Here is a 26,663-nt window from a genome sequence, read left to right on the forward strand (position 1 = left end):
TTGTTACTGATATTGAAGTTTACTTACCACAATGTGAAAACAATAAAGTAGGAGCTGATACAGATCACAATAATGTATATTGCAGAAGCGAAGCAATGAGTTTCAACAACAGCTGATCCCACAACAAACAAACTGATTGTTGTACAAGTTTTCATACACCTGGTGCAGTGTACTACCACACGATGTCAGGCACAGAGGTGGTAAGACATATTCCCCACAGCTTTAGGATACCCCTAGGTTGGTGGTAAATATGCTTCCCGAGGACCACAAATGACAGATTAATTTTGTGGTATGTATACTTCCCAAGCCCCTTCCAGAAACTACTTTGTTGGTAACCATACTTCCCAAGCACCATTAGAATACCACTGCTTGGTGGAATATATACTCCCCACAGTCCTGAAAGCTATATTTTACAACAAACAGAAACTACAGCTGGTGCAGCAGACTCCCACTAGGTGCCAGGAGCATAGAGAAGTGGTGAAACATATTCCCTTAAATGCCGCAAAGAAACACACTTAGTGGGAAGTATATTCTCCATGGCCCATGAAAGTGTTAAGCTGCAGACGGGAACAATTAAGACACACTTACACATAAGCTTTCAGCCACAGCCTTCACCGGAAAAATAAAGAGAAATACACACTATTCATTCACACAAACAAGTGCACCTCATAAATAGACGACTGCTAACTTCAGCAGCTCAGACCAAAATGTCATTCTGGGCTGCGCTCCTGGAGTTGGTGGTCCTGTGTACAATGAATTGTGCTTGCTTGTGTAAATGAATAGTGCGTGTACCTCTTTATTTCTCTGACAAAGGCTGTAGCCGAGAGCTTATATGAAAGTGTCTCAATTTTGCCTGTCTGCAACTTAATATGTCATCTTTACGGTAAGGAGCAATCGATTTTTTCCTATATTGTTGATATTCCAACCTGGAGTTTCCATTGTTTTATTCCCAACAGACCTAAATAATGTTTTCAGATCCTTAAATTGGAAGTATTGGCAAAGAGAAGTCACACAGTATGTCGCTCAAAATCAGTAATAAATTACAAGTTCTTCCACTGCATCTGCATCATTACTCTTTAACTCTCATTTAAGTGCTTGACAAGGAGTACGCAGAACCACTTTCAGATTAATTCTCTATGGTTTCACTCTCAAATAGCATATGGGGAAAATGAAAACCTAACTCTTTTCATGCAAGTTCTGATTTCTCTTATTTTATCATGACAGTTGTTTCTTCGTTGATCTGTGGGAGTCAACAAAATTTTTCACGGTTCGGAGAAGAAAGCTGGTAGTTGCACTTTCATGAAAACTTACTGCCATAGCAAAACTACTTTTGGTTTATTGATTGTCATCCCACACTGTTGCCTTACTGAAACATTTGTTCTCTTGTCCCATACGGTTACTCCTTGGGTCTGTCTTAGTGCAATACTTTCATTTGCACTGCCATTAATTATATTTTTCGCTTCCTCTCTGCTGTCACAAATTTGTTTCTCCATACAGTATTTTGCAGGGATCCTACTACCCGTACTGCCTTTCCCACTTTTTCCCACTTCCATGGTTAAGTCTTTAGAGCTGGTGATAACACTCCCTATAAAATTAAAGCTCATCCCTTGTTCAATTGATGCATCATCAACTTCTAATTTACATCTTACAGGTGTTTTTGATGTTACCATATTCTTTGATTTTTAGGTGAGATTTTCATGTTATGTTGCTTATTAGTTTTATTGAATTGGCAAAGTACGTTCAGTAGATAGTCATCACTATTTGCTACCAGTACAGCATCATCAGCGTAATACACAATAGTCAACAATTTATTTGTATTTTATATCCCGGTTTCTTTCTTACAGCATCAATGATGTGGTCTATCATAATATTGAACAGTTGTGGGCTTAATGAGTCTCCTTGTCCAATTCCTTTTGCTGTTATAATTTCACCTGTCAATCCTTCATTTGTTTTAATTCTTGTTTTCTTACCTGTTGGAATGAATATCTGTGATGTTCACTAAACCCACTGACACACTTGTCACTTAAGGGTTGTACTATGTCCTTTTTCTAATCCCATCGAAAGCTTTTGAAAAGTCAATGAAACACAGCTAGGCTGGATTATCAAACTCTATGGATTTCTCTACTATCTGTCTTAGAGCAAAAATAACATCTATTGTGTTCCTGTTTTGCCTGAATTCTTGCTGTCCTCCTGCTATTTGTATATTATTCTATATTCTGTTTCTAATTAGTGATGTTAAGAGTCTTTTTTGTGGTACCAAGCATGGTATTTTCCAGTAATTATCTAATATAGTGAAAGGCCCATATGGAGAGTATGGGTGCCACAAGACTCATTAAAATTTCTAAATATGGATGATTACAAGGGAAATGCCTGCCTGGACAACCATTCAAAAGACAGAAAGACAGGTGCTCTAGTACATCCACAGAATGAGACTGACAAAGAGTGTAAAACCTAGTCAGCAGCAGCAGAAGAAGAAAATTGCCACCACAACTTGTTTATCATACCCATTACATTCTCTAATTTCACAATAAAACAAAATGGACTACCCTTATCTGATTTTTTCACCACCAATCCTACCTGATAAGGATCCCATATTGTGAAACAATACTTCAGAAGAGGATCAACAAGCATAGTGCAGGCAGTCTCTTTAGTAGATTAGTTGCACCTTCTAAGTTTTCTGGCAAAAAAACACTGTCACTGGTAGACTCTCACAGCAACATTGTTTATGTAATGACCACAATTTAACTTAAATGAATCAACAACTTGAAATTTGTACGGCTTATATTGTAACGGAAATTTAATGGAATTTTTTCAGTAGTGCTTGTGGAGGACTTCACACTTCTTATTCTTTACGGTTGATTGTTATTCTTCAAAATAAGGAGATAATTTGTCTAATTCATTTTGCAATTGTTTTACAATCTTCTAATGACTGTACTAGACAGTAGACAACAGCATACGCCACAAACGATCAAAGAGAGCTGCTCAGATTGTCTCCTAAATTGTTCTTATGGTTTAAGACAGCAGTGGGACTATAACACTTTCCTGGGGAACCCCGGTGTGAATTGTGTGTTGTTAGATGGTTTCCTGTCAATTACTATGAACTGTGACCTTTGTGACACAAAATCACAAATACAGTTGCAGAGCTGAGACAATACTTCACTGATAGGCAATTTGAATAGAAGTCATTTGTGAGGCCATATTTTGTAGTTATCATTCTTGAATCTTTGGTTTACTGTGTCTCAAGTTCAATTCCTGTGAGGAGTAAACAATGCAAACTCAACTTGAATTACTGTTATTGTAAAATAAATAATTCATGTTTTTCTCTGGTTGATTACATGTTATAATAGTCAAACACAAACACTGAAAGGAAAAAATAAACACACTTCTTCACCATATCTGTATATTTATACATGTAAAGCACAATATTGTGAATGTTCTTCAGTATTTATTTATTTTGTTGGCCAGCATTTGGCTTACAAGTCTATCATCACACTTTAACTGATTGTTGTCGTCATCGTCATCAAAGAGTGTACAATATTCACATACAACATTGAAAAAGATGTTAGTCTAGAGTGATGCACAATCACAGCATAGAAGCCGCATCCAAAAGTGCAGTGGTAATGCAATTAATGATCTTACACTTGAACAGTAAATAAATATTAAGAGACCAAGCCAAAAAAAGCATTAACATTAAACCTCAAAAACCAAAGCTTACTTAACAATTTAAATGGAGTACATAGGCAATAACAATAAAATAAACAAATGCAGGAAAAATGGAGAAACAGGATGGCATTCACTACGAGACTCACTGGAACACTGTCAGGATTAAGTGAAGTTTAAAAGAGGGGGAAATACTGAACTGTGTTTGGTCATTTAATATCATAGCAGGACTGTGCGCCAGATATTTGTTGATTTTCAGGGCTTCATTTGGTAAGCAGAGGGCATGGGCCTATGGCTGGTAGCTGTGGCTTACACTCAGTGTTGTAATGGCGACCAGAATGGTCGCAGGGTTGTAGTGATGGAAACGCGGCGGGAGCCGCGGAGCAGCCCGCAAACAACAACACAATGGGAGAGGACGGACACAAGCAACGAAGGACCTTATGACACAACAAGAACAGACAACAGAGTCACGAACCAAACAAGACAACCAAGTCCACACGTAAAGCAACATGAAAGTCAATACACTGTCTAATGCGAGGTGAAATGTCCTGAGACGCACGTGAGGTTAGACTGGCAGGCTGAGCGACAGGCAGGCGCTTAAGTACTCGATTGGGGATGCCGCTATTGGCCGCTGCAACCACATGTTCCGCTGGGATGCCCTCACTCTAAGTGCGGGCCAGGAGGCGTGCGCCACCACAGCTTATGGTGCGATGGTACAGAGACCTCTATGGGTCTTCAACGTCCATGACTTCTGGCGGGGATTCAAATTCTGCGGCGCGCGGTACCAGATTCAGCACATGCTCAGCAAATCTGCAGTCACAATTTTGCAACCTCCAGCTGCATTCATGTTCAGCCAATCTATTAGTTCTGTCTTTACCTGAGTGATCAATATAACATTGTCAAAATTAGGAAATGTAATTTTTTTTGTATAACTCATGGTTGGATAGTAATTGGGTCTCTTCTTCATTATTCAAAATGCACTGGGCTGCACAATCACAATGTTTCACCTACACTTTGTGATACCTGTTCTAAGTATGGAATTGTAAACTCAAATCCTGCAACAATAGGATTTTCTACTATGTGAGGAACATCTCAGCCCAGTATAGTTTCAATGGTAAAGATAAGATTCATTTCCAGCTAACAGTTGGGTACACAAAATTACTTGTCCTAATTGTCACAAGTGTACTGGTCATTCAGACATACAAAGCAGCTAGGTTGGCTGAACATGAATGCAACTGGTGGTTGCAGAATTATGAAAAAGTTTTCTAGAGACCGCTACTATTCACAAATTTTTGTCAATTTACTTAAATTATTTACTAAAACAACAGGTTTTGAGGCACAAACCTCATCTCCAGGCAACAGTGGCAGTACAAAAATGTTTAACAGAAGTACACATATTTATTAAAGTTGCTCTTCACAGTTTTGGCATGTGCTGTGGCTATTCTGCAGAGAAAGAGAATTCTAACTTAATATGAAGGAATATTTACTTTGTTTGTGAGCCATGGCAGTGTTGTGCTGTCCTTGGACACACTGATTGCCTGGTGGCCTGGTTGGAGATGTGAGTGCCACACTGATTCACCCAGTTTATCACTGTTTGCAAATGAGGAAAAGCCAGGACCCATGCCATGGTTGGCGAGCTGGTGCTTATACAAGGCAGTAGCAGGTATGGACCGAGGGGTGAGTCTGTAAGCATGGTTGCCATTGGAGTCTCTTACTTTATTTGGAGCCATATGCATGATGGCATCCACTGCAGCTGATTTCTTGGTTTTGACCACTGTGGCTGATTTCTTGGTTTTGAAGAGATAGCGCACCAGCAATTTGCCTTCTGGGACATTCTCACCGTGTGCAGTTTGGATTCTGGCAGCTGGAATAGTGCTTTGAACTATGGCATATGGAAAACTAGACAAGTTATGGTGCGTATTGTATTTATTCCCTGAGTGAACCTCACCTGTGGAGTTTGAAAGATGAGGTTTCTTTGCAACTACTGTAACCTATTTGGAGTCGCGAGTGTAACTTTGCTGATTTGTTTAGTGATTTGTATTTATGTTTGTATAACAGCTGTTGTACGGGCAGTTGATCTGTTAGAACCTCCGAGCTGGCCTCAGGTTACATGAATGTTTACTTAGACAGGCCACTGACTGAAATGGTATATTTGTTTCGAACTGTGGGGGGGGGGGGGGGGGGGTTAAGGTGACTTCAGTCTATTTATTGTGATAAACAGTAGTTATTTCAATTATTGTTTTTCTGTTTCAGATTTGCTTGTGTAAGTGAAGTTTATTGTTTAAATTGATATTTCTCTTGTCTTAAAGACTGCTTCTGTAAGAGAAACTTGCTGTTCATTACTATACATCAGGTGTAAGAGAAGATTGTTAATTTGATCATCATTCTGATTGCTTGTACACTGTGAAATAAATTTGCGATTTCTTAAAAAAAAAATTTTGTTGAAGTCATCATTTTTTCTCTTGGTGTTTGAAAATTGTTTCAGATCCATATGGTGACGGATTCATGAGGGTGCTTTGGATTACCCTACCTCAGGAGGGAACATCTCCAACATGAGTTGAGAGTTAGAAATATAACTGCTGAAGACACCCAATTGTATAGAGCGCATAGAGGGCACCACTATTCGTCACATGATACCGACGGTAAGCCTATCTTTGGAATACGTCGTCATTCTCGATTAAGAGTAATTGATTGTCATTCAGCTGGCGCAACGTTGAGATCCATGTTTTGTCCAACTTAAAACTTCCTCTTTTCCATGAAAATTATTGTGGTGTATGTGAATCTCTATTGCTTCTCTATACATGCGCGCATGATAATGCGATGTTCATGCTAGAATGCTTGTCTCATTAAATTTAATTTCATGTTTCCCACCTCGAAAAAGATGCTCAGCTACGGCCGATTTTTCGATGTGTCCTAAGCAACAGTTTCTTTTATTTTGGCTAAGTGGGTGTTTACACTTCTTTTCATTGTTCCAATTTATACTTGCCCACAACTGTATGGAATTTTGTATACCCCAGGTGTTGCTAGGGGGTGTCGGGCATCTTTTGCAGTTCTTAAATATTCCTTAATCTTCTTGGTGGGTCTGAAGAATGTTTCGATCCCATACCTGGCCAGATCTTTCCCAATACAGTCCGTGACTTTATCAATGAATGGTAGGAAAACTTTTCCAGTAGGTGACCATTGTTGCTCTTGACTTCTGCTTCTTTTCTTCTTTGATGGAGGGCTTGATCAATTTTATTGAAAAATGGAGGGAGATTAATGTCAGCCCAAGTTACATTCTTGTGAGCTTCGATGTACTGTCATTGTTTACCATGGTGGCTGTAAACAAAGCTATTTCATATACAGTAGATATTTTTCTGACTGACATAGTGGCTTTATTTAAACACTGCCTGGCAACAACTTATTTCCAGTACAACAATGAGTTTTATGAACAGATCGACGGGGTAGTGATGGGAAACCCTCTCAGCCCAGCTGTTGCCAATTTATTTATGGAGATCTCTGAACACTGAGCGCTGCAGACTGCCAGAAAAAAGCCAGCTAAATGGTACCGCTATGTTGATGACATATTTGTAGTGTGGACTTATGGTCAAGAAGTGCTGGATGTCTTCTTGGTGCAGCTGAACAGTATTAACCCAAAGATAGAGTTTATGATGGAGAAAGAGAGTAACGGTCAACTCAATTTCCTGGATGTGTCAGTAATTAAACGGGTGGATGGGACGCTGGGACACAAGGTATGTAGAAAGAACACTCACGTGGATCGGTACCTCCACAAGGAATCAAACCATTGTCCTAGGTAAAAAAAGAGGTTTCATGAAACCTTGGAGAACAGAGCCAACAAAATCTGAAACCCGGCTTACTTGCAAGATGAATTAAATCCCTTACGGCCAGCCTTCATGAAAAATGGATATACCAGCAAAGAAGAAAACAAACTGGAAGTCAAGAGCAACAATGGTCACCTACTGGAAAAGTTTTCCTACCATTCATTAATAAAGTCACAGACCGTATCGGGAAAGTTCTGGCCAGGTATGGGATCGAAACAATCTTCAGACCCACCAAGAAGATTAAGGAATATTTAAGAACTGTAAAAGATGCCTGATACCCCCTAGCAACACCTGGGGTATACAAAATTCCATGCAGTTGTGGACAAGTATACATCAGAACAACGAAAAGAAGTGTAAACACCCGCTTAGCCAAACATAAAAGAAACTTTCTCTTAGGACCAGGGTGTCTACGTGGACAAGAAAAAAAAATTCCCAGATTTTTCCCGGATTTCCTGGTTGAAAACACAATTTCTCCCGGATGAAATTACGTATAAAGCAGGTGAAAATACATCCGTGTTAAGCAACAGTATACTTTCCCTCGAGCTGTAAAACCTATCAGTCCTTTGAATAGTGAAGGTATTATACCGGCTGAGGATGTCCCGCCACTTAAGGAAACAGGAAAAACAATGCGTTTGGAAAGATGTTTGATGTGAGACAATATAGACAGCTTTTATTTTCGAATTGCGAAAATATATACACAAATTCCACAAGTTACAGCATGGTAGCTTCCGAAGCCTTAAAATAGAGATTGCGTTGAGCGATGCACTTTTGTAAGCCAGTCATAACTCATGTCACGTGATCTCGCTAGCGAATGACGGCAGTTATTCAGGACACGAGGCCTACGAGAAAGACAGGCCACGGCGCTTACGTTACGAACGTGGGCCGAGCTCGCTCAACTCGGCAAAGTGCGTTTCTACACCGGTTAACGTAACTAAATGTGTATGTACGAACGAGAATTGCATCGACTATTGGAATCCACTATTATTAGTCCTACAATGATTGGAAGTCCGTAGGCCTACTAACAGGCTCTAATTTGGCAATTAAAATCATACCAAAATGATTATCAGTTGCGTAAGGCACCACATCTTCTATGAAAGGAGAACTGTTACGAAGAAGAGAATAAATGCTGTAAACGAACGGTTATACCATTTCTATCGAAAATTGATTTTAAATTTTGTTGTACGAACAGTAATCAGTAAGACTTCATAATAACGGATTCCAGTACAAGATGAAATTCTCATTAGTATGCACGCACCTGGTTGCGAGTTAACAGATTTAAATACGCATTTTGCCCGCTGAGTTATGGGAATGAGCGAGCTCAGGCCGTTCTTCGTGACGTACGCGCCGCGGCCTGTCTTTCTCGTGGGCCTCGATCAGTGCATAATACATGTTATGTACTCAACCACTAGCAGCATCATTGTTAAGTAGCACGACCATACAAAGACGAAAGGTTAATGGGTTAAAGTAATGTAAGTACACTGTATCTTCACGAAAAGCTGAACTTTCACATATAATATTGGGCATTAACAATGTTTTGCTGCTTTTTCTCGAAGGGCGTGGTTAGGCAGGAACCTAAGAATGCTTCAGAAACTAAACTGCTGTATTTGATGTATTTCATACATATACTTTCGTATTACGCAAACATGCAGTCCACATGCCGATGCGAATCAAAGATCTTTCCAAAACGCGTTGTTTCTTGCGGGATTTCGTTTCCTAAAGTGCTCGGAAGTATAAAACCCCTAAACTTTCCATAAGCCGTTTTCCAATAACACTATTTAGTTTTTATTTCGTGATCATAGCTGCAGCGATTTAGGAGAACCATTACAAAGTGAAGTTTATACTTAGCTGTAGTCGGTGTCATGTTTCCTCAATGAGTGATGCATCAACTTTTACATTGTTTTTATTCGAAACTCTGAATATACTGTACAACATTTAAACATCCACTGACATAAGGCTGTGAGCACTCACAACATGGCCTAGGGATCTTTGAGACCATTCTGCGTTCTGCTTGACTGGGACTGGAGTGGCAATGAAGGATGGGACAGAATGGGAGTCACCATGGCGTCAGCTGGTCAATGCAACGCGATCCAGTGACTGGATGAAGTGGGAAGAGACATCACTGTGAGCTGAGATGACCAAGCCAGCAATCTATCACACGAAAGACGAGCCATTGCTTTCAGCAGCTAACATCGTTACATGCCTTTTCAAAATCCCAATACCGTGAAACGCGGTAATAATACAGCCGCTGTTTCCGTGATTAAATACAAATAAAACAATTGCCGTTTATACATTCAATGCCAAAAACAATAACTTGGTACATGTAAAGAGAAAAAAAAAACATCGAGACAGTATTACAGGAAAATACTAGCTGGCAAATAAGTGGTAAAGAGAACATTACGTAAGTTGGTCAATAATTAAAGAAGAAAAGTCTCGCACTCCGCAACATCAAAGTTCTCCAGCCATCGGATCACACAAATTGTGGTGTCACCGCCAGACACTAGGTGGTAGTTTTAAATCGGCCGCGGTCCATTAGTACATGTCGGACCCACGTGTCGCCACTGTGTGATCGCAGACTGAGCGCCACCACAAGGCAGGTCTGGAGATAAGGGATAGCACTCGCCCCAGTTGTACGGACGACTTTGCTAGCGACTACACTGACCAAGCCTCGCTCCTTTGCCGAGCAGATATTTAGAATGGCCTTCAGCTAAGTCCATGGCTACGACCTAGCAAGGCGCCATTAGCCTTACATAGCAATTGATACTTATTGTATAAAGCATGTCTCATCAAGAACGATGTATACAACAAGGATGGATTAAAGTTAAGTATTCCAAAAGCTACGTACTTTTCTTTATAGCATTCATTACGTATCCTGTTTCAGACCTCAAGCCAGCCTGCTTGAGTTTAAGTGCGTGCCTTTCGGTTACCCGTCACTGTGGACTGGCTGTCTTGTCAGTCCACAACATTTTTGGCGACGAGTCAAAAAAGGGTCGTCTTCTTTCTACTTGCTTACATTTACTTGTGTCATGGCTTCTCCAGATGTACTGTCCGAATTTTATGGCTTGCAGAATCAGCAGACGCAGGCGTTATTGGATGCCCTTGGACAGCTCTTCCAGGGTCCAGGTGCAATTCAAAACGATGCGGCAGCCGCCGCTTCACCGCTACCGCAGCCACAAGATGCTGTTGCACCCCCGTTCCGGCCGTTTGACCCAGCTAAGGAAACATGGACGGAGTGGTCACGCCAATTTGGATTTCATCTCGCCGCCTACAGAATTCAAGGTTACGAGCGGCAGCCTCATTTATTGGCGTGTGTCGGGGTGCAAACGTACCATGTGATAATGAAATTATTTCCCCGACGCGACGTAGCAACTCTGTCCTACGAGGAAATTTTGTCTGCTTTAGATGCCTATTTCAAAGAAACAGTCAATGTAGTTGCAAAACGGTATACGTTCTTTCGTACAAAACGTACGGCCGGTCAGACTAATCGGGAGTGGGTTGCAACTTTGCAAGGCCTTACAAGGGATTGTGCTTTTGAGTGTGAATGTGGACTCCCTTATTCAGATACAATGGTACATGATGCAATTGCACAGAACGTTTCTGATGTTCGTATACGGGAGCAAATTTTGAAACTAGTCAATCCCTCCCTTCAACAAGTGATAGACATATTGGATAGGCAAGACACACTTGACTTTGCTCATGCATCATTTGAAACTTCGCCAACTGTGTGTCACGTTAACCGGCCCGCCGGCCGAGCTACACGGAACTGTAAACAGCCCTCGCGCAGCCCTGTGTCCCGCGCCGGCATGCAAATGCCGTGAAATCATGCCCGCGGTGTGCTACTAGACATTCGCGTGAGAATTGCCCGTCACGCCAAGCTATTTGCTTTTTCTGTAATAAAAAAGGACATGTGTAGAGTGTTTGCCAGAAAAAGCTCAGATCGGACACTCACAACGATTCCAGGCCCTTTGCTTCGAGCCGGAATCGAACCAAGAATACTCAGGCTCGTGAACCTTCGCCCATGGACATTCATGTAGTTAATTCCACTCTGCCCAGTGCCACTCTCTCTAACAGTGACTGTGTTTGTCCCACAAAAAGTGTGCGTCGACGTCGCCGGAAATCACGTCAATTCGCAAGTGATGCTGTACCTGTATCAGTTCAAATTGCACGAGACAGTCGCTCTTGTCGTCAGCAGGACAATAAACTTTTTGTAGATTTGGACTTTAATGGCAAGGTCATACCATTCCAGCTCGATACCGGAGCTGCAGTTTCATTGATCAATCACGACACATACAAACAACTGGGCAAACCTCCGTTGCGTGCCGCAAATGTTCAGTTCACTAGTTATTCAGGACAGCATATCCCTGTGTTAGGACAATGCACTCTTCTTGCAACATACAAGGGACAAACAAAACTTGTGTCATTTTACGTTCTTCGTTCTTCTGCTGCAGTGAACTTGTTTGGTTTAGATTTATTTCAGTTGTTTAACATGTCTATAGTAAATCAGGTCCTATCAGTGAATCAGACTGTGCCTTCAGACAGTGTTTCTCGTCTGTGTGAAGAATTTGCAGACATTTTTGCACCGGGCTTAGGTTGCGCTCAGAACTAGAAAGCACATTTGGAACTGAAAGTCAACGCGCAACCGAAATTTTTCAGAGCGCGCAATGTTCCTCACGCATTGCGTGATGAGGTCGCAAGAACATTACACGATTTAGAATCACAAGGTGTAATTGAACATGTGCAAGCTTCTCTCTGGGCCTCACCCCTAGAATTTTGCCGAAACCTTCCGGAAAATTGAGACTTTGTGTGGACTTCAAGGCAACAGTGAATCCACAATTAGTGATTGCAACTTATCCTTTACCCCGCCCGGAAGATCTTTTTGATAAACTGTGCCCGGGTAAATACTTTTCGAGGTTGGACCTAGCGGACGCATACTTGCAAATACCAGTGGACGAAGAATCACAGTGCGTCTTGGTGGTTAACATGCATCTTGGTTTGTACCGATTCAAAAGACTGCCATTCGGGTGTGCATCCGCCCCTGCATTGTTTCAGTAATATTTACAAACTGTTTGTGCGTCGGTCCCTACTGCTGCGAACTATCTGGACGATATTGTGATCTCCGGAAAGACAGCAGAAGAACATTTAGCAAACCTCCGGACATTATTTCAGGTATTGCGGCAAAATGGTCTTTGCTTGCGGAAGGACAAATGTGTGTTTTTTGCTCGTGACTTACCATATCTGGGACATGTCATCAATGCTCAAGGCATACACCCTAGTCCAGAGCACCTCCGTGCCATCCACGACTTGCCTTCGCCGCAGAATTTGAAGCAGCTACAGAGTGTGTTGGGAAAAATTAACTATTATCATAACTTTATCCCGCATGCCTCTTCCATTTCAGCTCCGCTTCATTGCTTACGCCGTAAAGGTGTTCCGTTCGTCTGGTCGACGGAATGCGAACGCGCCTTTCGCCAGTTGAAATCGGCGTTGCTTTCAAATACTTGCCTTACGCCATTCGATCCCCAGAAACCCCTTTTGTTGATGGTAGATGCATCGGATTTCGGGATCGGTGCTGTGCTTGCGCACAAAGATGGCTCGCATGATCGCCCTATGGCCTTTGCATCCAAATTGCTGTCGTCTGCGCAAAGACATTATTCACAGATCGAGAAAGAAGCTTTGGCTCTCGTGTTTGGTGTTACAAAGTTTCATGATTTCTTGTATGGTCGTCACTTTACCATCATCACAGACCACAAACCTTTGACATCACTTTTTCATCCGAACAAGCCTGTACCTCCACGTACAGTGCAGAAATTTACTCGCTGGTCTATTTTCCTCTCGCAGTACCGCTACGATATCTTGTATCGGTCCACTGCTAAGCACAGAAATGCCGATGCGTTGTCCCGTTTGCCTGTTGCTGAGGATAGAGCATTCGATTCTTCCGAACTTGCTTGCATGTTCATTGATTCGGAAACCGATGACGTGGTCGAATCGTTTCCGATTGACTTTCGTCGTGTAGCTACAGCCACAGCTGCTGACCCTGTCCTTGCTACGGTTTTGTGTTTTGTTGCAACGCAATGGCCCTTGTCAAAGTCACGGATCGAGGATCCGTTGGTTCGCCGATTTTTTGCTCACAAGGAGAGACTTTTTGTTCGACGTGGTGTTTCGTTGTTGCGTTCGGATAATGATCAGTCCAGAGTCGTGGTCCCACGTTCGTTACAGTCCTCTGTCTTACGGCTTCTTCACCAAGGACATTGGGGTATCGTGCGAACGAAACAACTTGCTCGTCAGCACTGTACTTGGTTCGGAATCGATGCTGTGATTACGCATATGTGCTCTTCTTGCATGGCGTGTGCCGAACCACAATCCGCACCGCCGCGGAAATTCTTTGCATGGCCGCAAGCCACTTCCCCTTGGCAACGCTTGCACATCGATTTTGCTGGTCGGTTCTGGAATGCTCGATGGTTGGTTGTGGTCGATTCTTTCAGTAATTTTCCTTTTGTTGTCCGGATGTCTTCCACGACGTCATCTGCCACCATCCAAGCGTTGTCTGCTATCTTTTGCATTGAAGGTCTTCCACAGACTATTGTTTCTGACAATGGCCCACAATTCATGTCCGCAGAATTTCAGTCTTTCTGCAAGGCCAATGGTATTCAACATCTGACATCCGCGCCGTTTTCGCCTCAGTCAAACGGTGCCGCTGAACGATTGGTCTGGACTTTCAAGTCACAGATGTTGAAGTTGAAAGAGTCGCATTCTCAGGAGGACGCATTGTTGCTCTTTTTGTCTTCGTATCGCTCTCAGCCCCGAGATGGTCGCTCGCCGGCCGAGTTGCTCCACGGTCGTCCTCATCGAACCTTGATGTCTTTGCTGCATCCGCCGCATCAGGTTCCTGTGCAGCGGCAGACTTTTGCTCCACGCGATGTTGAATTCTATCGCCACTATCGAGGTTCACGGCGTTGGCTCGCAGGGCGCATTCTTCGCTGCCTCGGCCGCGCGATGTATTTGGTTTTGGGGGTCTCTGGTGAGGTGCGTCGGCATCTCAATCAGCTGCGCCTCTGTCGTCGCCTGGGTTCTGCCGCTCCCCGTCTGCTTTCAGCGACGGTGCCGTCCGGTCAGCGCCCTGGGGACCCATCTACTGGCTCGCCCTCATCCCCAGGTGTTACCGACGCTGCCTTCCATTTTGCCCCATGGCGACACGCCGCCGCCGCCGCTAGTTCTCCCGCCGGCGACGCCCGCAGCAGGCGCTTCGCTGCAGCTGCCAGGCGCCTCCCTGGGTCACGTGCCGCCGATCGCTTCCCGTGACCAGCTGTCCTCCACCATGGAACTCTTGCCCGCTCCGGACCACATGGCGTCTTCGCGCGTCGGGTACACCGACGCAATGGAGGTCGACCCTTGGGCCCCTCCTGTCTCTTTACGGGCGCATACACCGCATGTTGACGTGCACCCTGGACTAGGTTTTCAGGCGTTTCCTAGCTCCCCTCGGACCGAATGGCCGGGTGCGGGTGGCACAGCCTCGCCTGTTGTTAGGCTCCCCACCTCATCGCATACGTCAACATGGGGTCCTCCCCACGGCGGGCGGAAGCCTTATAACACGACCGTTCGCCGATTTGCGGGGGAGGAATGTGGTGTCACCGCCAGACACCACACTTGCTAGGTGGTAGTTTTAAATCGGCCGCGGTCCATTAGTACATGTCGGACCCGCGTGTCGCCACTGTGTGATTGCAGACCGAGCGCCACCACAAGGCAGGTCTGGAGATACGGGATAGCACTCACCCCAGTTGTACGGACGACTTTGCTAGCGACTACACTGACCAAGCCTCGCTCCTTTGCCGAGCAGATATTTAGAATAGCCTTCAGCTAAGTCCATGGCTACGACCTAGCAAGGCGCCATTAGCCTTACATAGCAATTGATACTTATCGTATAAAGCATGTCTGATCAAGAACGATGAATACAACAAGGATGGATTAAAGTTAAGTATTCCAAAAGCTACGTACTTTTCTTTATAGTATTCATTACGTACCCTGTTTCAGACCTCACACCATCCTTCGTGTGTTTATAGCGTGCATTGCGGTCCCCTCAAATCACACTGTGTCGGCACTTCTGTCGACACATCACAAATCTTCAAGGGCAAATGTTCCGATTCAGTGATCCAAATATACAGAGCTAGTCTGGAATGGAAATACTTAAATAGGTTTTACAGGGCATGTACAAACTGAATTATCATCCAGAGTGTTTCTTTTACTGCGGACTTGATTAGCAGAAAAATATGGAGAGGGGGCTTGCAAGTACATCAAAGAACAGCAAGAAAACATAACATGAAGACAACAGTAACAGCTGAACAGGGTTTATTACGTTTCTAGGTATGGAGGGATACATAAAAAGCGACATTATCAATGTACTGGATGTCAAGTAAAACCATATTTTAAAATTAAGCGGGTAAATCATTCCTCTACAAGTAAATCAACATGTACGTTGCTACAGAATCTAGACTTTAAATTAAAATCGGTATATGTACAACAGAAGGTCTACCAAGTCCTAAAGCACTTCGGAAATTTTACACACTGGGAAGCCAAGTCGTTCGTAACCGGCACACTTCATAACTTAAAATCGTGGATGGGAGACGAGAGCAAGCAACCAATAGCAGCCGATAGAGGGAGAAAGAAAGAAAGAAAAAGAGAGAGAGAGAGAGAGAGAGAGAGAGAGAGAGAGAGAGAGAGAGAGGAGCCACATGGTAACGAATAAGCTAGAACGAAAAGGTGGCGAAGCCTTCAGAACTTTGGTCGATGAGTGCGGTGGCCTTAATATCGTTCGTCTTTATAATTGAGGTGCTGTACTGTACATGTAAAATTAGCTAGAAACTTGCAACAGGTTACTGGAGTAAGACTGGTTGATACGTCTTGTCATTCATAGTTACTTAAAGAGTCAACAAACGCAGCACTACTAATAATATCGTAATTAACACCGATTCTTGCTTGGCAGAGACAGTGTTGTCAAACGTGCCTTGTTCGATTTTCAAATCACACAGTCTGTCAGTAGTCAGTGTGCTCGGCTCACCTATTGAATTCAGTTCTGCGCACGTGCGGGGCAAAATTTTATAAACTGACAAGGTAGGTAACACTCATTGTGTCATATTTCATTATGCATAACAACGAGGCGCAGCCTTATTTACATCCATCGTTGTTCTTTCTCCAATAAAGGTTGCCCACCAACAACCACTGCGACTACACCATGTCGATTGGTTTTAAAGATAGCTGGCTTTCAGATCCAGCATTCAAGGACTGGTTGGTGGAAGTACCTACAGACCTTTATAGTGCTAAATGTGGATTATGTCCAGGGACCCTCATTAACATCCGTACTATGGGAAGATCGGCTCTTACAAGTCACATGACAAAATCCAAGAAGCACGTCGTGAAAGCAGCTGCCATGAGAAGCACAGCAAGTTTATACGTCTACAGCTGACCGGCAGCGACCACTTCAACCCAGCAGACAGATTCTACTTCCACTACCACATCTCCGGATTCCGCTGCGTCAACAACAGTGGCGTTGGCCGCTGGAATTGTTGCGCCTCCGCAGAAGGATGTCACTGCAATGTCAAAACCCGTGGATAAACTGAGAGGAATTGATCGGATGGCAATAAAGGACGAAGTAACAAAGGCAGAAATACTGTGGTGTTTGGAGAGCATCGTTTCACACAAGTCACTGCGCAGTTCTGCGAACGACATGCTGCTTTTCCCCGCAATGTTGCCCGACAGTGAAGTGGCCAAGAGCATGGGTTTACAAAAGGACAAAATCGGTTATATCGTGCAATATGGACTAGCTCCCTTCTTTGAGTCTGAAATTAAATCTGACCTCGTAGACGCATCAAGGATTGTTGTTTGTTTTGACGAATCCTTGAACAAGGTGTGCAAAAGAATCCAGATGGGCATTTCAGTGCGTTATTGGGACATTAAAAAATATCTAGTGTGCACCCGTTACTACTCATCCGCTTTTCTAGGCAGTTCGACGGCAGCTAAGCTACTCGAGTCCTTCAAGAAAAAAATTCCTGGCGAAGCAATGAAAAAACTTTTACAAGTATCGATGGACGGCCCCAACATCAACTTCGCGTTCTTAAGGGAACTTAAAGTTTTTTTGAAAGAAATTGAAGGAATAGACACCGTTTTACTGGAAATTGGAACGTGTGGGCTTCACGTTGTTCACGGCACCTTCAGGTCCACAATTCACAATCCAAGAAACACAGTGGATGATAATTCAGTTTTTACGTGCCTTGTTCAATCCTTTTAAGGATGTCCCTGCCAGAAGAGCTCTTTATATTTCGACAACGGAATCGGAACTGTTTCCCTTAAAGTTTTGTGCGATCCAATAGCTGGAGAATGTGGAAGTTGCTGAGCGAGCTCTAGTAATGCTTCCGTTTCTGTGAATATTTGTTGGAAAATGGGAAGAAAAAAAACAAACCAAAATGTGCTAGCTACAGAGTAGTGGAGGATCACCTCAAGGACAAGCTACTTGGTCCGAAAATTGCCTTTTTCAAGACTCCTGCTGGAGACTTGACACCTTTCCTAAAGGATTTCCAATCCGATTGGCTGCTAGCACCGTTCCTCCACTCTGCTTTGACAGAGATAATGGAGACAACGATGGCACGATTTGTCCAGCCGACGAATATCTCGCCGTCAGTTAATTTGGACAAAGAATCCAATCTTTTGGGTGTGAACCACGTCAAGATTGGGTTCACCGTCAAGAATGAATTCAGAAAGTGCAGGTCTCTTACAGCCCTTGAAATTGCTAAGTTCCGGAGTGAATGAAGAAGAGGAATGATCAAGCTCGTGTCAAAGTTGATGGAGAAATGTCCCTTACACTTTAGGTTGACAAAAGCTGTAAGCTGCTTTGATCCCACAATAGCATGCAGGGAGGCTGGCCCCAAACGATTTCATTCCTTTCTACAGATTTAGGTGGAGAGCAATTGGATGAATGGTGTATGTGCCGATAAAGCAGAACCTCAATACGCTTCTGTTGTAAAGAAGAACTGCAAAACAAAATTCAAAACATTCAACAAAAAGGAGCAAGGGCTGGATGAGTTCTGGATGAAATGTCTCAAGAACCAGAATGCAACGTGCCACGAGCTGCAGAAGGCAATGGAAATCGCGCTCACTTTGTCGCACGGTCAAGCAGCTGCGGAGCGAGGATTCTCAGTGAACAAAGAGTGCATCTTCGAGAATATGAGGGAACAACCTGTAGTGAGCAGAAGATTGGTGTACGACGCCGTCAAGACACACGGCGGAGTCCAAGGAGTGCCTATAACGAAGTCTCTTATACATTCTGTAAGAAACTCACGAGATCGATATGCTGAAGACCTCAAAAATCGAAACGACGAGTCATCCAGGAAAAAGGATCATCTGACTAAAAGGAAGATTGTTGACGCAGAAATAAGACAGCTTAAAGAGAAGAAGGCAAAACTTGAGGGGACAATTCAAAACGCTCAGATAGAGCAAGAATCTGTTACAGAACGAATCAATGGTCTCGCACACAGCTCCAAGTGAGTTATTCTCCAAGGTCAATTCCTAAATTACAGTATTTCTTGTTAAACATGGTACTTCCTTCTAAATTATTTGTTTTATTTGTTTATTGTCTAATAATAATTAAAATGTTTCTTTAATAAAATGTTTTTAAAACAAATGAATATGATAGCGTTATTTATTTTAAATTGGTAACTCCCAAAGATGTTTAAATATACATTTCAAACAATAACTTTCGTAATTAAAAAATGTTTGAAAAATAAACCTAATTTAAGAAATTAAGTATAAAAATAAAGACCGGAGCTAAAATTTAGCAACACAAAAATCCGAAAAGAAAGAACTGTAAAAATGCACAAAATAGTTTACGGAAAAAATCTCTTACTATTCTAAAACGAAAGACAGTAATTAAAGGTCTTTAACAACAATTAAACCGCAAGCTTTTGTATTTAAATAAAAAATAATAAAATCAGAAAAAATGAGGAATGGAAGAGGTAAAAGACATACTTGTCCTTACTGAAAGCAAATTTTAGAGCAGGGAATATAGTAGCTGTGCTTGACACAGGTTTTCGCTCTAAAACTGGACTAATTTCATACGAGAGCAAGGTACAGATGTCCCGCTACCTGTCATGTGACTGGTGCTGCCGTCTTTTGTTCATTTATAGGATTAGTTAGAAAGAAGTAGTAGCGAATGTTAGAGCTGTTCGGAGACGATCCAATTCACTGGCAAAAAAGTAGAAAAGAAGCGAACTGGTATTGCTCTGCATGCCAGAACACTTCGTCTTTTCTATACTACAGAAAAGTCGAAGTGCTCTGGCATGAAGAGACTTGTGACATTGCTCAGTAACATATTATTCACTTTTTTTGAAGATAAATTATACTTTTTGCCATCGACTGCATATTTTTTTATCTATGAAAGAACAACATTAAATATGAAAACTAACTTGAAGCTCGGTTTTTTTTTTTAACGTGTGTTACACATTAAGTCATATCAAATACAAATGTGCAGTAAAATTTTAAATAGTGGCATAAATGACTTATCTTCTGGGCCCGAAAATTTTCAAATGACTGATCCTCAAGTGTTACCGGTACGTTTTGAATGAGAGTTATAACGCCCTGTGATTTAAGAAATTCACTGCACATTCTCACACGTAACATACATCATCTTGTGTGGAAATTTACTTTGAAAGTAACGCTTCTCAAGTCACAATTCAGAATATTTCCAGTGATCTGTTAGAAATGTAAACAATTGTGATGCAAGCACAACGAATGCACGTTAGTTGTTACGGACGTACTGCATAATCTTGACACTTTTCGGGGTCGGCAAACAGGTCTGTGCATTGTGTAAATTACTCATTTTCTACGCAACTAAACTTTTATTTTGGTGTTATTCCCTGATTTATGTTTCATTGCAGCAGCATTATTCAGCAGTAGTGGGCTAAAGTTCTTTGTCAACGTATCAGATCTTACACGTCAAACCTACAAAAATTTAACTGAAATCTAAAAGAATGAAAAATCCCGGAATTCTAAAAAATTCCCGGGTTTTTCCCGGATGAAAAAATTCCCGGGTTTTTCCCGGATGAAAAAATTCCCGGGTTTTTCCCGGATGAAAAAATTCCCGGGTTTTTCCCGGATGAAAAAATTCCCGGGTTTTTCCCGGATGAAAAAATTCCCGGGTTTTTCCCGGATGAAAAAATTCCCGGGTTTTTCCCGGATCTCCCGGGCCGTATACCCCCTGCTTAGGACACATCGAAAAATCGGCCGTAGCTGAGCATGTTTTACGAGATGGGAACCATGAAATTAAATTTAATGAGACAAGCGTTCTAGCATGAACATCGCATCATCATGCACGCATGTATAGAGAAGCAATAGGGATCCACAAACACCATAATAATTTTAATAGAAAAGAGGAAGTTTTAAGGTTGGACAAAATATGGATGTCAATATTGCGCCAGCAGAATGACTATCGATTAAGAGTAATCAGGAATGATGATTCATTCCACAGATAGGCATACCATCGGCATCATGTGACGAATGGTGGTGTCCTCTATGCGCTCTATAAATGCACTGGAGCCTCAGTGGCAGTAGCCAGTCTCCTGCACATGGAGACGAAACTTTGGGTGGAAATTTTATACATCAACCATGGCCTTTCAGCCTGGAAGTTTCAACTGAAGAACATATTCACAGTTTCAGACACCATGAAGCAAACAAATTAGCTATACCTATGCATACAGATGAAACAGGACACAGTGTTGCAATAGATACCTACCTTAAAGCACTGAAAACTTTAGAGATGAGCTGGAAAATGGGGACATCTTGGAGGAAATATAAATACTCATCCAAAACCAGATGTGGACAAACCAGGTCTTAAATGAAATAACAGATTTCAAAAACTCACTTTCTTCACCAACTTCAATAGAAAGTATGTAATAACTATGATGATTCTGTGTTTCAATAGTATTAATGTCTTTGTAATTCATTACATAATTTTTCTACTGTCATTAACATCAAATTGTCAAATTCTCTCTTATTGTCTTATATTTTGTTGAGCAACATCAGAAATGTGTCAGCAAAATGTGCAAAAGACATTAAAAGGTTCAACACAATGACAGTTAAATCAAAATATGCATTGTCTGATTGCATCTTGTATCCACTGCACAGTAGAGTAATTGTGATGACCTGTTTTTGGTGTCCTTTGGCAGTTTATAAACAGTGGTTAACAAGATCCAAGGGTCCATAGCACTGTACGTAACTAGTAACACTAAAAGAACAGACTGAACAAAGACGGTCATGCACAAGTCTGTAAGGAACAACTTTTAATATCTATGCGTACTTTTGTGAAATGTTTTCGTATTGCCACCGCAGCCTGAACATGAGGTTGTGCCCCAAAACATGTTGCTTTATTAAATAACTTAAGTAAATAAATAAAAATTTGTGACTGGTGGCAGTCTCTGAAAAACATTTTCATATTTTTGAAATAATCATGGCCAATTAACAGTCAATGTGGCTTGCAATTGCATAATCATGACTCCACATTTGCTGGACATGCACTGAGTGAGGGCCACAGCTACCAGATAGTCCCAAGTCATCCACTTGTCAAATGAAGGCTGAAAATTTACTCTATTAGAAGCCTGAGAAATCAAAAAACATCTAGCCTACAGTCCTGATTTAATATTAAATGACTAATACTTCCCCTCTTTTTAAAATTCACTTAAACTGCAAGTTTTCCAGTACTTCCCAAACTTAGTGGCATTATGTCCCTCCGTTTTTTCTGAATTTATTTTACTGTGTACTCCATGTACTCTGTTGTTACAACTGCAAAGCCTATCTTTCACTCTGTTTTTGTAATTTCTTACACATGTATTACCTCTTCTGTTACTCTTCAGTACTCGTCATGTAATAATTATAGTTTATTGGTATTGTTAATTTAATTTCAATTGGTAAATAAGTACTATTTTTTTAGTTTAATATTAATCCTTTTTTGGTTTGATACCTTTATGTATATTTATCATTTAACTGTTAAGATTTTTAATTGTATTATTCTGCACAGTCAGATGTGATTTTCACTCTGTGTTTGTGCCTCACTCTTGATGTGTAACATTTTTCGATTTTGTTCACGAATACTGATGACAATAGTCAGTTAAAAAGTCTGATGATGGCCTCATAAACTGAAAACTGGTTAACAAAATAAATTAATGGCTCTAAGCACTACGGGACTCAACTGCAAAATAAATTAATACTGTGGAACATACACAATATTGTGCTTTTCATTTATGATTATGAAGTTATTCTACCAAGAAGTGATGGAAGAAATCTGTTAACATACCTGTATATGCTGCATACCCTCCTGTTGCATCTGACGTGCCATTTTGTGGACAAAGTGGCTACTCTTGTTGTACATTATGGAATTCTGGAACATCAACAGCACATCTCTTTGGAATTCTGTTGTGGTACGAATCATTCCAGTCTCAATGTTCTTCTTTATCATCAAGAGATCCATCGGCCTGTCATGAAAATGAGTTGAAAGTATCAAATTTAGCTTGAAGGTTAAGCAACATTAATAACATTTAGCCTAGAATAGAGCTATAAGTCGTACAAATATGTAATATGAGATATGAAATATTGTCTGTAGGTATCAGTGTTTATTGTATCTGTGTGTATCTGAGTATATTTAATCAATATAGACATTCAAACATCTTTACAATGCATATTTTCTAAGGATGGAGAAAAAAAAAGCAAAAAGTGAAAGTGACTATCCCTCAATAATTCATCAATATTTGTGAAAAATAAATAAAACACTAAACTAAAATACTGTAAAACTTCAAATTGTATTGTGTAGATTCTCCCGAATCAGTGCTACTCTGCCGTTTTTAGCTGTAAACTTGACCTGTTTGAGTAACAACATCGTAAATTCAGAAAGAGGCAACAAACGTTGTTTGTCTTCATGTTGCAAAAATCATGCTTCATTTCAACATGTAAAATACTACACACCACATGCTCTAAAATTAGTCCAATATTATTCTCAACCCCTAGAAAATGTTCACCACAGGCCCTATGTTACCATAAAATCTATTGCATGTGCACCAATGTCAGCACTTTTAAAACTTACAGAATTGAGCGGAAAATTGACTTTTGAAGGTACACTAATTTTGTCAACTGATTATTTTATCAATTGATTGTAAATTCTACTCATCATTTTATATAAGTAGTTTAGCATCCTTGTAGTGTCCTGTACAATGCTAGGATACAACTTGATCTCAGAACGTGAAACTGAGTAACCACAGACCTAACCTACAAATTACAAAACTGTGCTAATGCTCAAACAAGAATGTCTCTAAAAAGTTGTGGCTAATTGTGTCATATACAAAGGCTCAGAACTCAGAAACCAACTTTCTACTTTGCAGTGAAATGTCAAATGCGGATCTAGTATTACAAGTAGCAATTGCAACAATCAATAACACTGATCAAACTCCAGTACAGCCTTTACATGTGTTAGTATTACATAGATCATTAGTTTACCAATTACCATAAACCCTAATTTAAACCATCGTACCTGTTTTTAAATTTGCACCATCTTACGTCTGGCTTGAATACATAGCACAATATGTTTACAACACATCAGTGGGTTGCTAATATTTGCTTGTTTAAAATTCGTTGAATGAGTACAGGCATTTTTTTTAGCTATTTTTCAAAGCCTCTGGCTATCAGTTTTCAAGGACTGGGTCAGACAGTTGACTATAGTGAGATTTGCGGAAGTTCCATAGCAAGGGCACTATGTGTAAACTTACAGTTGTGCTTAAGATTATCTTCAATTGTGTGAACCAGTTCACCAGTAACCACAGACGAGCTTCCACTTTGTTCTTCATCGTGCACTTGATCACGCCCTTCATTGAGCAGTCTGACCCATCTTCTAACCATTGAATCACGCATAGCATTTTGTCCTTAAACCTCGCAGATTTGCCGATGAATTTCCTTTGGTTTAACTTTCCTTGCACTTAGAAAACGAATCGCAGATCTGATTTCACATGCAGCGGCATTTTGAATTACAGCTCACATTACAAATAGGCGCTACAAAGGACACGTCGACAGCAGTGATCTGAAAATGGCGTACATGTCTTCTCTTCGAGTCAGAGTGACTGCCGCACATGCTCAGAACTGCAAATGTAATGCTGCCATGGATAGAAATAGAAACGTAATTTACTTTGTGGACGACCCTCCTATTTGCTAGGAAAAGAAAAGGACCATGAGGAAACCCTTGAATCACTGTTTCATTGGTGGCCGACTTTGTTATTAATGTGATGTATATGTTTGGAACCCTGCTTCCAATTCATGAGGTACATGACTAGAAGTTTCACTGATGATTTATTGCTATTGTTTGTCCTCAGTTTCTTTAAGAGAAGCTCTGCCGTCCACCTAATGTTCGTAACCTCTTGGTTCATCCCTATGAATTGCCCAAACCACCTTCCCTACCCTCTGGCTCCTACCCTTGTAACCGCCCCCGGTGTAAAACCCGTCCCATGCACCCTCCCACCACCACCTACTCCAGTCCTGTAACCCGGAAGGTGTACACGATCAAAGGCAGAGCCACATGTGAAAGCACCCACATGATTTACCAACTGACCTGCCTACACTGTGAAGCTTTATATGTGGGAATGACCAGCTACAAACTGGCCATTCGCATGAACGGACACAGGCAGACAGTGTTTGTTGTTAATGAGGATCACCCTGTGGCTAAACATGCCTTGGTGCACAGCCAGCACATCTTGGGTTATCTGGATACTTCCCACTAACACCAGCCTGCCAGAACTCCGGAGATGGGAACTTGCCCTTCAGTATATCCTCTCTTCCCATTACCCACCAGGCTTCAACCTCCGCTAATTTCAAGTTGCCGCCGCTCATACCTCACCTGTCATTCAACAACATCTTTGCCTCTGTACTTCCGCCTCGACTGACATCTCTGCCCAAACTCTTTGCCTTTACAAATGTCTGCTTGTGTCTGTATATGTGCAGATGGATATGTGTGCAAGTGTATACCTGTCCTTTTTGCCCCTAAGGTAAGTCTTTCCGCTCCCGGGATTGGAATGACTCCTTACCCTCTCCCTTAAAACCCACATCCTTTCGTCTTTCCCTCTCCTTCCCTCTTTTCTGATGAAGCAACCGTGGGTTGCAAAAGCTTGAATTTTGTGTGTGTGTTTGTGTTTATTTGTGTGTCTATCAACATACCACCACTTTCGTTTGGTAAGTTACATCATCTTTGTTTCTAGATATATTTTTCCCACGTGGAATGTTTCCCTGTATTAGATAAATAACAAGGTTATTAACACATGGCCTTAGCGAATGTGACACAAGATTGATGCTGCCACCTAGTGTGACTAGTGACTTGTACGGAAGGATAGAAACATCTACACTAAGATGGTGTGGACACTTAAAGAGAATAGGAAACAAGAGGATTCCTAAGAAAATACACAAAATGGGTATGCGAAGGAAACTACCAAAAGGCAGACCAAGGGATTGATGGCTGAAAGGTGTGGAAGTGGGAGGGGGGGGGGGGGTGGGGGGGGGGAGGGGGGGGAAGGTGGGAAAAACAGGACTAGATGGTAAGACTTATGTTCACCAAGTTAGGCCTGGAAATTCTTCCATATGATGATAATGAAATGTTGTATGACTAGGGCCTCCCGTCGGGTAGACCAGTCACCTGGTGCAAGTCTTTTGAGTTGGTGCCATTTCAGTGACTTGCACGGTGATGGGGATGAGATGATGATGATGATGATGATGATGATGATATTGATGATGATGTTGACGACGACGATGACACAACACCCAGTCTGTAAATGAAGAAAATCTCCGGCCCAGCCGGAAACTGAACCTTTGCATGGCATTCCGTTGCACTGACCACTCAGCTATTGGGGCAGACATGATAATGATTCTGAATCAGTTTACTTTAATACAGATCTTTCACACTTTACTGAAATGAAAGTTACTGACATTTCTCTTCGCTGGGTGCAGGGTTCATACACTGAGAAGGTGCTTAGTTTAATATTTTTCTGTCACTTTTTGTGTGTAAAAAAAAACTTGCTGACTATAGTCACTAGGATGATTGGGTTCTTTGCCTTATGCAGGTCATCACAAGAATCCTGTGACCTGATCAACTAACTTGAGCCTTACATGTATTTTTAAGTGAAC

General features: G+C 41.7%; 1 protein-coding gene across 4 annotated transcripts in view; it reads right to left on the reverse strand.

Moving 5' to 3' along the window:
- Positions 1-26,663, reverse strand: part of LOC126473427 (bromodomain-containing protein 8) — a 270,271-nt gene that overhangs the window by 16,317 nt on the left and 227,291 nt on the right. For all 4 annotated transcript variants that reach the window (XM_050100466.1, XM_050100467.1, XM_050100465.1 and 1 more), the window contains one exon: positions 22,807-22,984. In XM_050100466.1, coding sequence (XP_049956423.1) covers positions 22,807-22,984 — 178 coding nt within the window. The remainder of the gene's footprint in view (positions 1-22,806; positions 22,985-26,663) is intronic.

Source organism: Schistocerca serialis, chromosome 4, assembly GCF_023864345.2.
Source record: "Schistocerca serialis cubense isolate TAMUIC-IGC-003099 chromosome 4, iqSchSeri2.2, whole genome shotgun sequence".
Classification (NCBI taxonomy): domain Eukaryota; kingdom Metazoa; phylum Arthropoda; class Insecta; order Orthoptera; family Acrididae; genus Schistocerca; species Schistocerca serialis.